The sequence below is a fragment of the Opisthocomus hoazin genome, chromosome 6, assembly GCF_030867145.1.
Source record: "Opisthocomus hoazin isolate bOpiHoa1 chromosome 6, bOpiHoa1.hap1, whole genome shotgun sequence".
NCBI lineage: Eukaryota > Metazoa > Chordata > Aves > Opisthocomiformes > Opisthocomidae > Opisthocomus > Opisthocomus hoazin.
This window is the reverse complement of record NC_134419.1, coordinates 40,637,839-40,655,583: the sequence shown is the minus strand read 5'-3', so window position 1 is coordinate 40,655,583 and position 17,745 is coordinate 40,637,839. Positions and strand designations below refer to the sequence as shown.

General features: G+C 49.7%; 2 protein-coding genes across 17 annotated transcripts in view; both read left to right on the top strand.

Annotated features, from left to right (window-relative positions):
- Positions 1–8,344, top strand: part of CAMK2G (calcium/calmodulin dependent protein kinase II gamma) — a 117,421-nt gene extending 109,077 nt beyond the window's left edge. For 12 of the 13 annotated variants that reach the window (XM_075422883.1, XM_075422887.1, XM_075422885.1 and 9 more), the window contains 4 exons: positions 1,102–1,177; positions 1,660–1,754; positions 2,858–3,103; positions 5,623–8,344. In XM_075422883.1, coding sequence (XP_075278998.1) covers positions 1,102–1,177; positions 1,660–1,754; positions 2,858–3,090 — 404 coding nt within the window. In that variant the 3' untranslated portion in view covers positions 3,091–3,103; positions 5,623–8,344. The remainder of the gene's footprint in view (positions 1–1,101; positions 1,178–1,659; positions 1,755–2,857; positions 3,104–5,622) is intronic. The other variant, XM_075422884.1, reaches the window with a different exon arrangement.
- A 4,186-nt stretch (positions 8,345–12,530) lies between these two features.
- Positions 12,531–17,745, top strand: part of NDST2 (N-deacetylase and N-sulfotransferase 2) — a 137,159-nt gene continuing 131,944 nt past the window's right edge. For all 4 annotated transcript variants that reach the window (XR_012764240.1, XM_075422876.1, XM_075422878.1 and 1 more), the window contains exon 1: positions 12,531–12,618. The gene's annotated coding sequence lies outside the window, so the exon portion shown is untranslated. The remainder of the gene's footprint in view (positions 12,619–17,745) is intronic.

Genomic DNA, 17,745 nt, shown 5'->3' with positions numbered 1-17,745 from the left:
TGCGTTTTAGATGCCTAAGGGCCAATAAATTCCACTTCTGGTGGTAGGAATTGTAAATTATTTGGTAATATTGAAGGTAATGTTGGACCATTACGTTTGTATAATGTGCAGGATAGTCTGCCTACAGGGAAAGTGTGGGGAAGGCTGAAGAGATATGAGGGTGTGCGTACAGGCTCAGGCATATATACGGCGCACAGATAGTCATAGAACTAGAACTGCATTTAACAGAGCCGACCCAAACTTTGCGAGTGCTAAGGACTCTTGAGATCAGCGCACGTGATGGAGCACCTCAGAGGGGATGAGGCCAGGGCAGTCACCTGTGGGAAACCACAACAAGAGAGTGCAGAGGTGCTGGCCAGAGAGGGGCCAAAGAACAGCTGGCCCCTGTCTTCATCCATCTTAAGGTCCAGCATACAGGGTTGGTTTGATGGCAATGCTGTCAGAGTGCTGTAAAGAATCGTGCCGTGGGGATCGGCAGAAGCTAACTGCCTGGGAAACGGAGTGCGCGCTAGTATATAGCTAGGACCTGTTCATCCAACCCATCCGTCCTGCTGCGGTTGTCTTTCTAGCTTGCAGAAGTCATCCCTATGTGTCCCAGTAGCTTGTTTGCAGCATTCGTAGTAGCTGAGGTCTTGGTGATGGTGATAGGCAAGTTGCTGGGAGACTTTTTCCAATTGGCTCGACCTGTATGGTGGCCATTTGTATATGACTGCTGTGGTTAAGGGTTTCCACATCTAAAGTGCTGCATGTTGGCAGGTTCACTGACGTTCATTGGTCAGACTCCCCAGGAGCACCTCAGGCTGTCATTCAGGAGACACCTTTGGTGCCTTAGACCTTTCGAGAAGAAAAAAATTGAATATGACATCTTTATTTCCCTTCTCCCCACATTATGGGATCACCATTGCCCTTTCATGCCACTGCCCCCCTGCTCTCTCATGCGGATGGCTGTCATTACTGCATATCTCCAGAATGCAGGGAGCAGCATCCGATGAGATCTAGACTAACGGTGCTCCACAAATTGCTTGTAGGAAGCACCCATTAGCCCTGTATTCGCGTTGAAGTCTTGCTCACAGTGAAATTGCTTTTTCTTCTTGTTTGCAGTGCGTAAGCAGGAGATCATTAAGATAACAGAGCAGCTGATAGAAGCCATCAACAACGGAGACTTTGAGGCTTACACGTAAGTACAGGTTGTTTACCGGTTTGTGTGCATGTGATGTTCCGGCTCCTGGGTGTGAGGAGTTGACATGCAGTCAGGGATGGTAAAGAGTTTTACGCGTTTTAGTCTCCATCCATTAGGAGTAAGGATGTGGTAGAGCTCTCTAAATGAACATCAGGTAGCAGTCAGGTATCGAACAGCAACAGGAGCGACATAAGGAAAATGTCCTGGCTGTGTAAGGAAAGGGGGGTGGCAGCGAGATGGGCAAAAAGAGAAGAAGAGAAAAACCAGAAACCTTAGAGGTTTGTTTGATGTGAAATACCAGCTAGCACCGACTCCGTGTTGTGGTAGTTAGACTGAGTCCTTCAGGAACTTACTCCTTGGAGTAGGGAAGTAGTTAGGTGGACACAAAGTGTGAGTCAGTTGCCGTAGGAGCACTTCATTATGTAAACAGCCCTGGGGCTCAAGCGCAGACTGTAAGCCTGTGGTGCTTTTCTTTGCAGAAAAATCTGTGATCCTGGCTTGACCTCATTTGAACCTGAAGCACTGGGGAACCTGGTGGAAGGAATGGATTTCCATAAGTTTTACTTTGAGAACTGTGAGTGGGTAGATTTGGTAACACCACCAGCTGTCTCTCTAATCTTCCTTTATGCTGCATTTTGGGGGAGGAAATTGCCCTGGTTTTTACTGGCTGGCAGAACCAGCACGAACGTGATTGTGCATGGGTTATGATGCATTCGTAAGAGCCAGCATGCTTGCTCTCAAAACCCTTCTTCAGCAACGGTTTCAATTCTAACCCCCAAATCCCTCCACTGTAGGGATACAGTTTGCCTGCTGCAAATATTTTGTAAGCATGGACTGCAGGAGCTTTAGGAGTTTGAGGCACCGGATTTCCTACTGATACAGGGATGGAAAAAATGAGCGTGTTTTGATGGAAACAACACGTATGTTTGGGGTAGATGTACTGAATGGTCAGGCATAAAGATAGTCACGCACAAACCAGCCTTGCCCTTGCTTTGAGTTTTCCCTGGGCGGTTTCAGATCTCTAACGCCTAGTGAACCCCTTACGTGGGACAGGGGTCACCTTGTCAGCCTGGGGCAGGAAAAAGAGTTGGGAGAAATGCTATCATTTACACTGGTGGGTTTGCCTCCCTTCCTGGATGTCTCCACAGGATGAGATAACTGAAATTTAAATCCTGAGCTGTTCATTTGTTTTAGGTCCTTAGTACAGAGAGTTCCTAGCACTCTAAGTATGGCAGAGGCTTTGTCTCTCTCAAGAGCCTGTGCTGGAGCGATTTTTACACTTCTCTGAGGCTTGCTCATATTTAATGCAGGCCTGGCTTAAAGATCTCCTGATTATTAAGTCCTTTGCAACGATATTCTGTGATTAAAAGATCTTTTCCTGTAACTGAAGAAACAGCAGCACTGAGGTTGAAAAAGTGGCGAGTATGCTTTGTGGAAGAAGGGGGAGCGAAGGGGCCAGGGGATTCTAGGCAGTGATAAGTGCGCAGTTCCTAAGGAGAAGAACAGGTGACAGGGGAAAGAATTGCTCGGATTTTGCCTGGAAAATTGCAGGAGCACCTTTTTATTGTATCCCAGAGTCCAGTGGAAGGTGAGTAGAGTACAAAAGAGGTTGGGGGATGCGGGGGCTGTTCCTTCTCAGCAGTAAAATGAAGCTGATGGTTTTGCGTGTTCTGCCAGTACTGTCGAAGAACAGCAAGCCGATACACACCACCATCCTGAACCCCCACGTCCATGTCATCGGAGAAGATGCTGCCTGCATTGCGTACATCCGCCTGACGCAGTACATCGACGGCCAAGGCCGGCCCCGCACCACGCAGTCCGAAGAGACGCGCGTCTGGCACCGCCGAGATGGCAAGTGGCTGAATGTCCACTACCACTGCTCTGGAGCTCCTGCGGCACCTCTCCAGTGAGGATCGAATACGGGTACGGGTGGTCAGGGAAGGGAGCGTGTCACACATGCAGCGAAGGCTGCTGCAAGTGGGGATTCAGTATTCAGGGCTGTTTAGCTGGCTGCGAGGGAACCGTTTTTAGTTGTCTGTAGGCTAAAAACTTCTGTGCGTCAGTTGGTGTTGCTTTCACTAAGCCCTGTCCTCCGGACTCAGCAGGATTGTCTGCCACTCCTGACAAACCGGAGTTATGTGCCAGACAGCCGCTCCTGAGCCGAGCTACCCTTGTAGCAGCAGTGCTTCCTCCCAGGTACGCGGTTCTGCGCTCGGACAGAGCGCTAATCCAGGGCCGAGAGGAGGAGTATCTCATGCTGAGCACAGGGTCGCTGTTTCCCAGCTGTCAAGGATCTACTTTTACACACTGGTGGTTTCAGAGAACCTTTTTGATGAGAATATCGTATTCTAGAGAGGATATTGTAAAATCTGTACAGCACAATTTCTGTGCCATAAGGATAAAGACTTATTCATATAAATTTTACTTCCGATTTTCTGATTAGCAGAAGCTATTTGGTGTACAATGTTGAGAAAACTCAAAAGAAAAAAAATCTAAACGAATAGTAATATCGGAGGATTTAAAATATCCCCCAATTAGCTTGCCACAATTCAGCACTGGAGGAAACTTTGATTATAAAATTTGACACGAAAAAGCAATCGTTGCTTGCTTCTGAAGGACAGCAGATCCTGCAGCATTTAGGCTTTCTTGTTTATTGGCTGACTGATTTCTTTTAGTTACACATACAAAGTCTTTCTGCCTCCTTTCGTTTTATGCTGAAGTATATGGCACGTTCATTTAAAAGGTCTAAGGTTCTTAATCTCAGGACCTTTCTACTGAACATTTTCTGTTTAAGAGCAAACACAGAAGAGGGGGATGTGCTTTTTTTTTAATGTGGTGCTTTGAGGATGAACCACTCAAGTATAGTTGCTGCTTGAGTCCTAGTCTTGTGTACTACTCGGGACTAAGCCAAGAGCAGTTGTTATTGTTATGCGTTGGGAGGGATTCAACCCTACTGAAGGCAATGGAAAGGAATGTGAACTATCACAAGCAAACTGCAGAGGTCACAGATGGAATTTGGAAAGCAAAAGCCCGTTGGGGGCACCGGGAGCAGGAGAGCTTTCAAGAGAGCTGGACAATCAGCTTGAACTGCCAGGGAGCAAGGCAGGGAGAAGGAGACAGCCTTTGCAGGAAACAAAAAAATAACTTCCATCAGTTTTCATCACAGAGATGTTAAGGGAGACTTCTGTGCTGGATTTAGTCCAAAAAAAGATGCAGAAGAAATTAAGTTAAAGATCAGTATGGCTCAGTGGCTATGCCTAGGAGTTCCAAGGAAACTTAGGAATGGAGCGTCTCAGCTGCTGCGGAAGAGGCATGTTGGCTGTGCTGGAGGGTTTCTGAAAACTGCAGACCCGAAGCCATTTCCAAACCACAAAATGTTGCTTGAAACAGTATTTTAAAAACCTCTATAAACTAAATTGAAGTTGAAATCTTCGCATGCCTTTCTGGGCTCTGAAGGAGGTGTAATCACATGGGATTATGAGTGGGGTCAGTGTGGGCAGCCCCCATCTGAACACATGGAATCATTCTGGAGCAGCGTTGGCCGATGGGTAAGGATGAAGCAGGAGTGAGATGAATAAGAATGATTAAACAGGAATCAGTAGTTTGTTCTCACCTGGAAGGCAGGGGTCAGCTTTGGGTAAATTGCCTCAAAAGGAAACTGCAGCTGTTAAAGAAGTTTGAGGTTAATCAGGGGACTTGTGTGTAAGGAGAGAGTAGTAACCAAGAAGGGAGAAGACTAGTAAGAGAGTTTGCCACAAAGATTTGCAAACTCAGAAATGGTAGAAAGATGATCTTGGCTACACTTTCATGGCAGGACAATGCTAAACAAATATGAAAAAAAATGCCAGACTTAGAACTGATCAAAATAAATCCAGTAATTTGACACAAGAAGATTAGCTAGGAGGAGCCTTTGCTAAAGGCAGTCACTAGGGCCACAGCTTTGCAAAACAGCAGGTATCTCATACATTTGTTTAAATATTAAGAATATTCAGAGACAAAGTTACTGAAGACTTCAAAACAGAAAAAAAAAAATATTTCTGTTCAAGGCAAAAGCCAGTGGGAAGTGAGGCAGAAACTGTTCCTCAGGTCCAGAGGCTTTGATCCCCCCCTTGGGAAACCTCTGCACGTTCCGGGATGTGTCACGAGTAGGTAGCAGGCCCCGGTCTGCTCCAAGCCAGCGAGTAATTCCTTTTAGCAAGTAGTTGGTTTGCGTTGGCACGCACAGCCACCTGGAAGAGAAGGTGTGTGCCTCTCGTCTGCAGGGCTCTCCTCATGAGCCCCAGGCTGTGCTGCCCCGACGAGGGGTTTCTGGCTGCACCAGATAATTAGCCTGTAGAAAATGTGTTCCATTAATTATGTACAGCTAATGTGTGGCTTTGTTTTCCTTCCATCCTGTTCTCCTCTCTTCTTTCTGGGTGGACACTGCCTCTTCCTGACTGCAGCAACTTGTGGAGATACTCAGCTGGAGGGCAATATCTTCTTAGCAAGCAGCTCTGGAGTGCCTGAGTGACAGCAATGGTCATGTCTGTTTTGACATTAAAAAAAAATAAATACAAATTACAAACAGGCAGCAGCCAAATGCACGAAACCCTGCATGCATCTGATGCTCCAGGCACTGCCTTTCTGTTGTTTTCCATGGATCCATCGTGTCTGTTTCTGCTGTACGAAGGTGTTTTTAAATCTAAAAAAAAAAAAAGACATGTTGTTTGTATAAAATTATAAAAAACAGGAGTAATGCTAAATAAATGACAGATTATCCAACGTGCCCCCTCCCCCAGGGCTAAGAAAATGGCAGCAGCTGGAACATCTTTCAGAAATGAAGTGAGGGGGAAAGCAAAAGTGAAGGAGAGAGAAAGAGAGAGGGAGAGCAAAAAAGGAGGCGGCTTGAGCAGCGGATGGCTGAACTGTGCTCCGCAGAGCCACGGTGGGAGCTAACATCGCATTCGGGCTGTGCTGCGACTTCAGTCGGTGCGAGGTGGCGAGGAGGCCCCAGAGGAGCCAGTGTGAAGACTGGGGTTCGAGGGAGAGCGGGCGCTTCTCGTCCTGCTGCCCGGCAGACGGACTTCAGCCTGAGTTGTTTCTTCGGTTTCTGCACAGCAAGAACGCTATGGAAAGCTGGTCGCTCGGCTGCTGGATCCCAAAACAGACTTTTTCTTTTTTTTAAAAGGAAAAAAAAAAAACTACAGAAAATGGGATGTTGATTTAAAACTAAAGGTGGAAGTAGGGATTAAAAAAAATGGGTTTAAGTGAATATAACTTAAATAGAAGCTTGCTCTTCAGAGATAATGGTTTTAGAAACAGCCACTACCTGGCCAGACATGGAGGTTTGAAGCCAGATTATTTAATTTAACAAAACAAACCAAAAAAAAGCATTGCGTTAAGAGCAGAGATGTCAGAGGAAGAGGGTACATGCATGGGACTTTCCATTTTTGTTTTCCTTTCTAGTAGCATAGCTGGGATCCACAGAGCTGCAGAACACGTGTTCCTTAGGAAGCAGACAAAAAACTTAGTGTTACGTTCTTCATGAAGACTTGCACATACACTCCTATATGAGGCATAAATAGCGTGTGTTTTTTATACTGAAATATATGCACCCGTAGAATTGCAGGGGTTACCTGGCCTCCTGTTTGATGTGTTTGCTCTCGGCGTGAAACGGCCGTGGGAGCCGGCAGCCCCAGCCAGGTGCTTCTCCCCACCACTGACCCATCTGATGTTTGTAAGTGTCATGTTTCCTAGTGTTTATTTGGGTAATTTTTCTATTTTTTACAGTGATGCTGTAACACAGCAAGCTCTCAGATCAGAACCTCGCTAACCGTAGCTGAAGGCCTCCAGGCCACCTCCCCGCGTTCCTCTGGGGGTTAGAGGATCCCTCGTGAAGTGGCGGGGAAGGGGGTTTAGCACGCCTGAGCTGGCGTTTGTCCTTCGGGCCAATTCACCTTCCTTGCTTTCCTTTGCCACCAAAGGATCCGTTCCCTTTAGGTGCTGGGTGGGGGACGTGGAAGTGGGGTGTTGCCCTTCCCAAGGAGGGAGCCTAGCTCCGGGAAGAAAATCCCGGTAGGGTTTGTCTTGGCCAAGGGAAGGCTTTGCTTGCAGACGCTGGGATGGGCTTTCACCTCTGTTTCTGTCCGTCCCTAAGCATTTTCCGGATCTTTCCCGGGAGTAACAGCGATGATTACGCTGACAGCATACTAAGTGTGAGGCAGCCTTTTTCCAGACTACGGAGGAGAAGAAAGGCAATTTGGAATTTTAATCCTTACAGAACAGAACGCAGAACAGAGAAGCTGTTGCACAGAGTGGAGCTGTGGCTTTGTAGCCAACAGCTCCCTGCTGCCTTGATTAGAGATGCTGTCCCACACCGGGACCGGATCGGCCAACCTCTGATGAAGGCGATGACCATCCACACTTCCCAGACCGGTCTGAGCAAATACCTTTTTCTTCCTCCCTCCACCACCCCAGGGAGGAGCGTGGGTTTTGAACCCAGAGGGGGACAAACACTAGATTTTATTATTTCAAAACATTTTTAAGACAGCACTAAGCCAGTGAGTGAACTGGAAAAGTGAAAATCCTTGCTATTTTATTCAGATTTTTTTTCTTTTAAAGCCACAAAGAGAGAGCAAACAGGAGATTACAATTCTCATGCCATTTTAAAAAGCTAAATACAAAACATTATGCATGCCTTCTTTAGGTCTGATCTTCCTTGCCTCTTTACCTGATGATTATTAATAATTAAAAAGAAAACCCTCTGTATTACGCATCTGCAGCTTTCAGAGAAAATTTAAAAAGAACAGAACTGTTGGGGTTTTTTTGGTTTTGCACAGTCTTGGAGACAAACTCTCTTTTGGGTTTTTTTGTTTTTGTTTCCTTTTAAGTTAATGAGAACCTTAGCTTGGTATGGCCATTATCAAACACAGCTGTACACCTTTAGCATTCTTAATGTTCTCTTACGGGGCTAATATAAGCATCTATATAATATATATTATAAATATCACATTTTAAACAGGAAATGGAAGGCATTTGATGCAGAATTTTTGCATGACATAGAAATAATTAAAGTTAGCTAGTGTTTGTTTGTTTGGTCTGAATGTTGGTAGAACCTTCATAGCTTTGTTACAATGAAACCTTGAACTGAAGATATTTAATAAAATAACGTTTAAACAGTGCAAAGTTTTGGGTGTCGTGTGTTTCTCTTAAGCCACGGGATGATGTGGAATTGGCACTTCTGAGGTAAGAATCAATCCGCAAAGCTTTTTTTTTTGTGTCAGTAAATCATGCGATTTTAAAATGTCGTGCTTAAAAAGGAAGAAAGGTAAGTGGTACCGTACCTAAAATGAAAAAATACAAGCGTTAATAAAAGCGAAGGGACAAGAGAACCCGTTAAAGCGAACTTTGTGGCATTTCTCTGGCAGACCATGCGATGATAACTAGCCTTGGTGTCCCCGGTCCGGCCGGCTTGGCTGGCCCCCCCCTCCCGTCGCAGCGGGGAGAGGGGGGCTTTGCCTTACCCCCAGAAGGGAGTTGGGCGTGCTTAATCCCCTTCCCTGCAGCAATTACCTAGCAAATAGGTGTCAGCTGCTGCTTACGGAGATGATTGCTTCTGCTGCCTGATGAAACAGGAGGAAAATCGTCCTCAGTGTTGAAAGGGAGAAGAGTTCTGCAGCCCACTTTGCTGGGATGGAAGATGATCTGTTTATGGCTGAGGGAGAATAGCTCCTGCTATTACGGTAGCAAAGAGAGGTTCTGCTATCATTTCTGACATCCAAGGCAGCGTCGGTCATCAGGTAAGGTCTCTGCTGAAGCAGTTAACCGTATCTTAATGATCGTTGACGAAATGTTGCGGTATGATCTGATACGTGCTAGGAAGGTGTTAGTGATGATTTCCGATGCTCTCAGTAGCTCTTCTAATCAGGACAAGGGTAATTCAAACACTCACTGAAAGCACAGTAGGCAGACTAATGCATTTAATGTCACAGATACTTCTGTTGCATATCTGTGGGGCCTTTCAGAGGGTTCCTGTGTGTGTGTGATTCAAACACATCTACAAAAGGTGATGGTGTTCCCTTTAAGTCAGTCTTGGGCAGGGGCGCTGAAAAATGGGGTAGAATCTGCTGCAGAGAGGGTTCCTGTCTTATGTTTTCTTACGTTTTGGCTGACGGCAGGGATTAGGAATGGTACTTATCTGTGGTGTAACAGCTCCAGTGTTGAGCTATTGAGCAGCAATATTCCCAGAAACGTATTTTGCTATAGCTAGTTAAAATCTGATCATTCTCTTGGATGGCATTTTGCTGTCTTCTGACCTAAGATGCTGCCTGAGCATGCTTTTCCAAGGTCCGTCTCTCCCAGTACACGCTTGTACACGTGGGTTGGGTACTCGGTGGGAGACCCGCGATTGATGGTAGCTTTCGTTTGTGCCCAGATCAGGTTTCCATTTAGGATTGTTCTGCTCTCACTCGCTGGGCTAGCAGCACAAAGCCTGGCAGGATGCTCTTATGCCACAGTACATATGAGATGAGGGGAGAAGCGTGAGCAGAACTCGGCCTCGAGTGTCGATATCCTTGTCATTTTATGACAAAAGCCGTTACCTTTTACTTGTGTAACGGATAACATAGGTGAATGGACAGAGCGTTTGCCTAGCGATCAGGAGGTTTGTGATCTGGTTTTGCTGTGGCTCTGCGGGGTGTCTGCAGAGAAGCTGCTTGGGTGCCGCAGCGTTCCCGTTTGTCCACGCAGATAAGGAGACTGGCCTCTGCAGAAAGGGCTGGAAGAGGCCGATGGGTGGTGATGCAGGGCGGCCGGGCGGTATTGCTGCTGCACATCACAGATGGCATTTTTTCTTTTCCCCCTGAGAATTTGAAAAGGTTTGGGACTGCAGATTAATGCACCTGGAATGCTTGTTTGTTAGGGTTCGGTATAAATTTATTTTACAGTTGGGAAAGGTGGTCCTTGGGGGCATTTAAAGTGGTTTGAGTGGAGGGTTGGGAATTTTCCCATTGAGATCCTTAGTGCCTGAGAGCTCCCCACCTGCAGGACTGCCCTGCCTGCCAGTAAGGAACGGGAATTCACCTGTTGGTGTGTAGTATTATGAAGAATTTTTAGCAAGCAATTTCTTCTATGCTTAACAAGTATTAGAAAACAAAACCACATATGCTTGTGGTTTTTTAAGACAACCTGGCCACAGTGAAAGGCTGCAGATAATTAAGTCAATAAAAACCCCAGTCTGAAAGGTCCTTATGCTGCAGTGGGGTCCTCTGGAGCACAGGTGGGTGAGGGGAGAGGCAAAGGTGGTTTTCCCTCAGCTGTGACAATGTACACAATTTAACTCACCATAATTATCCACGCATGGACGGGCAAGCTGATGTTTATTCACAGAAAACTGTTTGGCTAATGCCTGCTGCCGCTGTATATTGGCAGAGCTGGGATTTGGCCAGCGCTTGCTGGGGTGAAATACTCTCTCCTGGTGGGTTGTTTCCCCTTCGTGTTTCTGCGGAGAAGCGTAGTGTCCGTACCAACAGCGGGCAGCCCGCAGCGGTGGCATCGGGGCTGTGCTGCGGGGGCCTTGTTTGCACTGGAGCATCCTGGAGGTTGTGTCAGTAGTTACGGCAGAGCTACTGCTGTACGACTGTTCCTGTTCCAGAAAGCAATTATTTACTTTTTTGTTTCTTACTACATGTTTAGAAGTCCAAAATAAACTGGAAAAAATACTTATGCAAGAAGGACGTTCTACTCGTGTCGTTTCAAATTCATTGCTTTGGATTTATCATCTTTTTCTGGTATAAAAAAAGCCCAACCTTTGGGATAGATTGTCTTGAATGTTTTCAAGGACTGCAAACAAATTTCAGCCTTATTCCAAAATAGTATTGATGCTGAAATTGTTTCCATAAGTCAGCAGGTTTGAACACCTTCCGTTACAGTATCAGCAGAGATCTTCCATAGCTATTAGAAATACTTAATTGAGCTTCCACACAAACAGTAGCACTTTTAATCTTTTATACAGCGTTACACTTTGACCTTCCCCTTTGAAAGGAACGGGCTTCCCGACCCACTCAAACCGCAGTAGAAGCGGGCAAATAGAGATATTCGTTAAAACTCGGGTTTTTTACTGAATATCCCGGGAAGGGTTGTTGGTGTGTTTATGTAACCTTAGGAAGGAGCAGTCGCTTCAGAGAAAGGCGATGCTAACAGGGAGAAGACGTGCGAAGCGAGATGGGCGCAGAGCAATACGATAGCCTGGGAGGTGGGAAGGGAGCGATTACGCCGAGCGCTCGGGGCGGTTTGGAGTGCGAGGAGGCTGCTGTGGGGAAGAGAGCGGAGGCATAGGGCGGAGAGAAAGCTGGCGTGCCAAGGAGATGAGGAACCTACATACGAGGCAGTTGGGAAGGACAAAGGTGACGGACTGAGGGTTGTGATGAGGTGAAATGAGAAGGGAGGCAGGTAGATTCTGCTCTGGTGTTTGAGGAGTTCGGAGAGATGGGGCGCGTTTTGGGGTGGGTTCTTCCATCGCAGGTTTAAATGGCGTTTTAAGCCAGTATTGTTGTACCTGTACAGCATGCTATAGTGTACAGTGTACACTGAGGGAGGGGAATCGCTGCCAGGAGCGTAACGGAGGTTGGACGGGGAAAGAGAGGGGAACCACCCAACCCATTTTTATACCAGAATACCAAACTGAGCTTTGAAACGGCAAGTCCAGTGATACTGGACCCTAAATGCCAGAAGCTGGTGTCGCAGGGTGCTGAACGGCCGGCAGTTCCCTTGGCTGGCTCAGATTTGCTCAGCTGTTGGACTGGATGACCTCGGAGGCTTTCTCCAACCTGCGATTTAACGATTCCAAGGCCGGGGGCAGGTGGGCTAGGCAGCTTGGGCTCGGTGCCTCACCCGACGCAGGTCTGGGGTCAGTCCAAGAGCCCAGCACTCTGCTGGGTGTTGGGGCAGCCTGGCTCCGAACCAGACCGCGGTGCCACTGCTCGCAGCTCATCTACTTCACCTCGGTTATTGGAGTCACCTGTTAACTCGGGCTTAACCCGCTCCTGACCAGCTGCCGATGAAAAGCCCTGTCTCGGCGTGCCCAAAAGCAGCGGATTTCCAGATTTTTCCACCCTCAGCAGAGGAAAATTTACCTCAGGTGCTGCTTTTCTGAGGGTTCCCTGGGGGCGATGCCCCAGGCCGGGGGGTGGGAACTGAGCAGCGCTGCCTGGCCCCACGCTCCCGTACCCCCTCGCTGCCCCCGGCCCCCTCCGCCCCGCCCCGAGCCGCCCCCGGCCCCGCTCCGCCCCCGGCCCCGCTCCTCCCCGCGCGGAAGATGGCGGCCGGGCGGCGCGGCGGCGGCTCCCCCAGCGGCCGGAGGGACGCCCGGCGCCCCGGAGCCGGCGGGCCGCGGCCGGCCTGAGAGCTCCCCGCGGCGCCGGGGGCCGCCAGCCCTCCCGCCCGTCCCAGCGCTGCGGCAGGTGAGGCGGCGGGGCCGGGGGACGTTGTGTGGCGGCTGGGGGGCAGGGGGGAGGAGAGCGGCCACGGCGGGCAGAGCGCTGCCTCCCCCCGGCCCCTGAGGCGCGGCCCGCCCGCAGCCACCTGTGCGGCCGGCCCGGCCCGGCCCGGCCTCGCCGGGAGGCGGCCCCGTCAGCCGGCGGCGCTCGGGGCGGGAGCTTCCCCGGCCCGGCTCCCGCTCCTCACAGCCCACTGCTCCGGCGGCGTGTGGGGAGCGGCCCGGCGGCTCGGCGCTGGGTGAGGACGGCCCGGGGGCTCGGCGTTGGGTGAGAATGGCCGGGCGGTTCGGCGGCGTGTGGGGAGCGGCTGGGTGGGTCGGTGTCTTGTGGCGACCGTCGGGGCAGCTCGGCTCGGCGTCGTGTGGGGAACGGCCGGGCGGCTCGGCTCAGTATCTTGTGGTGACCATCTGGGCAGCTCGGCGTCGTGAGGGGAGCGGCCAGGCGGCTCGGCGTCATGTGGGGAACGGCCGGGTGGCTCAGTGTCTTGTGGCGGCCATCAGGGCAGCTCGGCTCGGCATCGCATGAGGAGCGGCCAGATGGCTCGGCTCGGCATCTTGTGGTGACCATCCGGGCAGCTCGGCATCGTGTGGGGAACGGCCAGGAAGCTCAGCTCGGCGTCACGTGGCCAGCGGCTTGGCGGCTCGGTTCGGGTATGATTCGATGGTACAGGTGCAACAGTACTGGCTTAAAACTCCATTTAAACCTGCAATGGAAGAAACCACGCCAAAACACACCCCATCTCTCCAAACTCCTCAAACACCAGAGCAGAATCTCCCTGCCTCCCTTCTCACTTCACCACACCACAACCCTCAGTCCATCATCTCTGTCCTTCCCAGCTACCTCGTGTGTAGGCTCCTCACTTGCAAACCAGCTTTCTCTCCATCTCCTGACACGAAGACACAACGAAATTTGTGTCAAGTAGGAAAAGCTGATGGAACACGAGGAATCGCTCCCGTAGCGTTTCCCGTCCTTTAGTCATTTAAACATATTTGCAGTGGTAAAGTGAGGAATAAAGTGCGAGACATCCCTGTTTGCTTATGCAAGAGTGAATAAACTCTGTGTTGCCCGAATTAGAAGTGGGCAAATGTCATGTATCTGAATTTAACCACGAGTTAACACTACTCCACACTGGGATTCTTTGTGACCAATCTTGCTGAAGAAATATTTGGAGTTGTTAATTGTACGTGCATTTCTCATTAGGAAATGTAGCCTTGCCCTTTGTGGGAAGAAGGCAGAGTAGAAACTTCTGCTGGGTTTTTCAGGCTATGTGCAGCAAACCCGATTATCTACAATAACTGGGCCGGGAAGCGTTGGGTGATGGAGGAGTCTAGGTAGTGCCGGTATGGTGGGACACCTCGTCTACAAAACCACCCCGACAGCCAGAAGTAACCACACAGCGTCCGCCCCACGAGTTTATCGGGCTGCGTGCCTGCTCACGTTGCCCGCCTGAGCTTGGTTTTCAATCCACAGCAGTTCCGGAGCCGAGCCCGGTCGTCCTGCTGCGCAGAGACAGCCGAGGCACGCCGTCTGCGGTGCCGTTGGGTGGTGGTTCCGCGCTGGGCGAGGTTACTGACCCAAATCCTGCTGGGCTGGACCTAGAGAGGCTCTTTAGTGCGCGCTTCATGCCGCACAGAAGGGGACTGCGCTGCGTTAAGAGCTAGCCTGGTTCCAAAAGCAGCCCAGCTCCGCTAGGCCAGTGAGCCGGTGGAAAAACTCTGCGCTCAGATCTGGCGACTGGCGTAAAACGTCCTGAAAGTTTTCCGCTGTCAGCAGCTGTGAGCATATACATATCTCTTGGGGTTATTGTCTGGTACGCTTGCTGCTTGCTTCTGAAAATTTCCTTCCTTATCCCAAATTCCTCTTTTCATTTTTTTCTTCCCTTTTAGTTTTTGTTCTTCTCTGAGTCCGCTTTTCTTGCTGCTGTTTCTTGGACATGGTTTTCTAAAGTGTCGTTTCTTCCTCTGTTTCAGTGTTTTTTCAGCCCTTGTAAAACTGCTTTTTTGAGTACACATACATGATTTTGAGCTAGGAAGTACTGGGAATTTTAAAGAGGAGTGACTATGAGCTGCAGAGCAGATGTAGCGGTACATCTGTTGGTGTCAAACTTTTCGTTCCGGTTGCAGAAGTGGCTTTTGCTCTTGGGTGCAGGTTCTGGAATCTGGTGTTGGGGTGGAGAGTGGGGGCCGGTCCTGCCCTCCAGTACTGCTGACCCTGAGGAGTTCTGGGGCATCTGGCAGAAAAACGTGATAGAGGGAAAATGGCGAACCACAGTTTCGAGGTATGGGATGGCACCGGCGAGCGTTTACGGGGACATGAGCGCGTGCGCTGGCAGGCTGCGCATTTTCCAGCACTGTCCGGTAGCGCGGTGATGGTGCTGTCTGCTGCGTGGTTTTTGTGTAAGGCACGTTTTACTGGTGCGATGCCTGACCTTCGGTCTGATCTGCGTCAGAATTCACATAGATGAGCTGGTAAAAAACACTGAGATTAGTTTTTATGTTAGCATTTATAATTTCATCATTTCTTAAAAGTAAAAAGGAGTGGGGGGAGATACCCGAATGCAGATGAGGCCTGGATGTGTCCTGAGCCACCGCGTATCTCCTCATCACTAAGCCTTGTTTCAGAGGTTTAATGCCTCTCTCGGATCTCTCTGTGGTATATCTGGAATACGCGGTGATTTTCTGAGCAGAGCTGCGTAGATAAGATAATCCGTTTCGTTTTAATTGGCAGAGTTGTTTACGCATGATCTCTCGCTCATTTTCCTCTTTAACAGGAATGTGTATCCATCCCTGATTGCAGCTCAGGTCAAAATCCCTCGGCACTTGTGGCAAATCTCTTTTAATTGGTCTCGTTTATCTCTCATAAGGTTGTGTTTTAATTCTCTCTCTTCCGAATCCTTTTCCCTAGTCTGTAATGTAATTTATTACAGGATATTTTACAGACAAGGGAGCAGCCCCCAGCTGTCCGCAGCCTTTGCAGGGGATCCGATTTCCAGCTCAACAGGCGGCTGCAGTGAGGTTTGTGGGTGCCGGGCAGCGATGCTGCAGCAGCGGTGGGGTTTGTGGGTGCGGGGCAGCGATGCTGCAGCAATATGCAGCTGTGGTGCCGGGCACAAGTTCTGGCTCTGTCCCGGATTCTGGAGATGAATGTGGTGAACTCTCCCGCTTGCTGTCTCTGCTTCTCTGCCCTTTTTGTAGCCGTTGCTGACACAGGGGTCGTCGAGTTCAGTTTTCCCCTTTCTGGCTGTCTTTCCCGTCTCTGCGACCGAACGCAGATCCGTCTGAAGTGCTGCCGTTGTCTGCCGGCAGGCTTTGAGCAGCACGGAATTGCTAGAAGGCTGCTGCTGGGAGCAGATTTTTAGAAGGCCCGGAGCAATGTTTTAGCTGTTCTTTGTAAAACCCACGGTGACTTCCCTGACCGCGGCTGCTCTGGTTAACTGGACGCGATGCCACGAGGTGCAGCTCTGCATTGCGCGCACCCGCACCGAGGCCCTTCGCCTCCAGTCTGCAGGCATGCTGGGGCTCGGGGTGCTCTGACAGCACCTCTGGAAGTCTCACAGGCTGGGGTGGGGTGGGGTTTGTGTTTTTTGAGCTGTGGCCCTTGCCCTTACGCTCGTGGTTTTCTCGCCGTAGGAACATCGGAAGGGGATGCATGCCCCTGCTTCAGCCACTGGAGCCGAGACGCCGGGCTGCGTGGCGCGGCAGCGGAGGTACGGGCAGACTTCTTTGCTCTGCTGGTCCCGCTCCGGAGGCTGGAATCCCCAGCAGAGCTGCGGAGCGCAGTTATGGCTTAAATCGCCGCTGAAGGAGTTGCTGGAGTGCGTGCATCAGAGCCCTGACTGTTCTTCCTGCACGGCAGTATCTGAAGGTCTCAGGCCTCTGGCAGTCGCTGTTTGGGGACCGCTTTTTGGTATAGACCCATATCCAGAAGGGAAAAGATACAGTATGTGCCCTATTAAAAATGCAGTAGAGATCTCTAGGCATCAATGATGAATCCATTTTCTGCACCAGGAAGGTGTCCTCCATCACGTGCTCACCTGCCCTAATATTTTAAGTAAGCCAACTGATCTAGCAGCGAAGGCGAGGGGGATGATAAGATTGTAAAACACAGTTTGGGCTTTCTCAATATATTTGTGGCTTACGCTGGGCAGTGTCACAAGATCTGTTTTCACAGGAGTGGGAATTGGTGTTTGCTTGTTTTTCAAAGCTGCCCAAACTCTCCAGACAAGGAGAAGGGATGGTCGCCATCTGTCCCCGTATGTAGACTCGGCCTGCTTTTGAACTTGTGGAGTAAAATGTGTAGTGCAGAACAAGGACAGCTTCACGCAGCGCTGCGACCCTGTATTAACACCACCAGACATTGAATATCAGTGGTGTCTGCAGCTGCTCTCAGCCTGAAATGTTAACACCTTGACTTACCCTAAAATACTGCATGCTTTCTTGCCACAAAGTAAATTTAGTATTTGTTGTTAAATACAAATTAGGAAGTTAAGCGTTAAAACTAACAGCAATTAGATACCAGCGTTCATCCTTTCTTCGCAGAATTGAAGGAGGGTGCAAAGGAGAGAGGTGTTTTGTCTTCTACTTGGCGTACAGGGCTTGTGCAGGTCCTGAGGCTGTGCTCTGTGTGCGTGTTGCGCCGCAGCTACCGTCCAGCGCCCTGGCACGTGTTTTGGGCGTGGGGTGGGAAGGAGGAGAGTGATCTAGGGCTTTGGTGGGATCCAAATACAGCCGTACTGCACTGGTCTCATCTGTTCTCGCCCTGCACCGTGGTGACTTGTGAATTCTTCCCCCTCCCCTCCTTTGGAAGTGTGTACATTAGTGGAAAAGATTGTCTTGGGCATTCCCTGTGAAGGAAGAGAGGAGAAAGAGTCTGTCCTCTCCTCTCCTGCCTTCCCTTCCCAGCACTGCAGCTCCCAGGAGGAGGCGACGGCTGGCAGGTACCTCCTCAGGGAGGAAGGGTTTCCACGACGGAGGAGGGATTAGGACATGAAACTGTGTCTGTTAAATGATGTGCCAACAAGTCACAGCCCTCTGCGGGGCTAGGGATCACTGCTGCTTTCATTTATTGATGTGTGCTTTCCCTCTGTGTTCA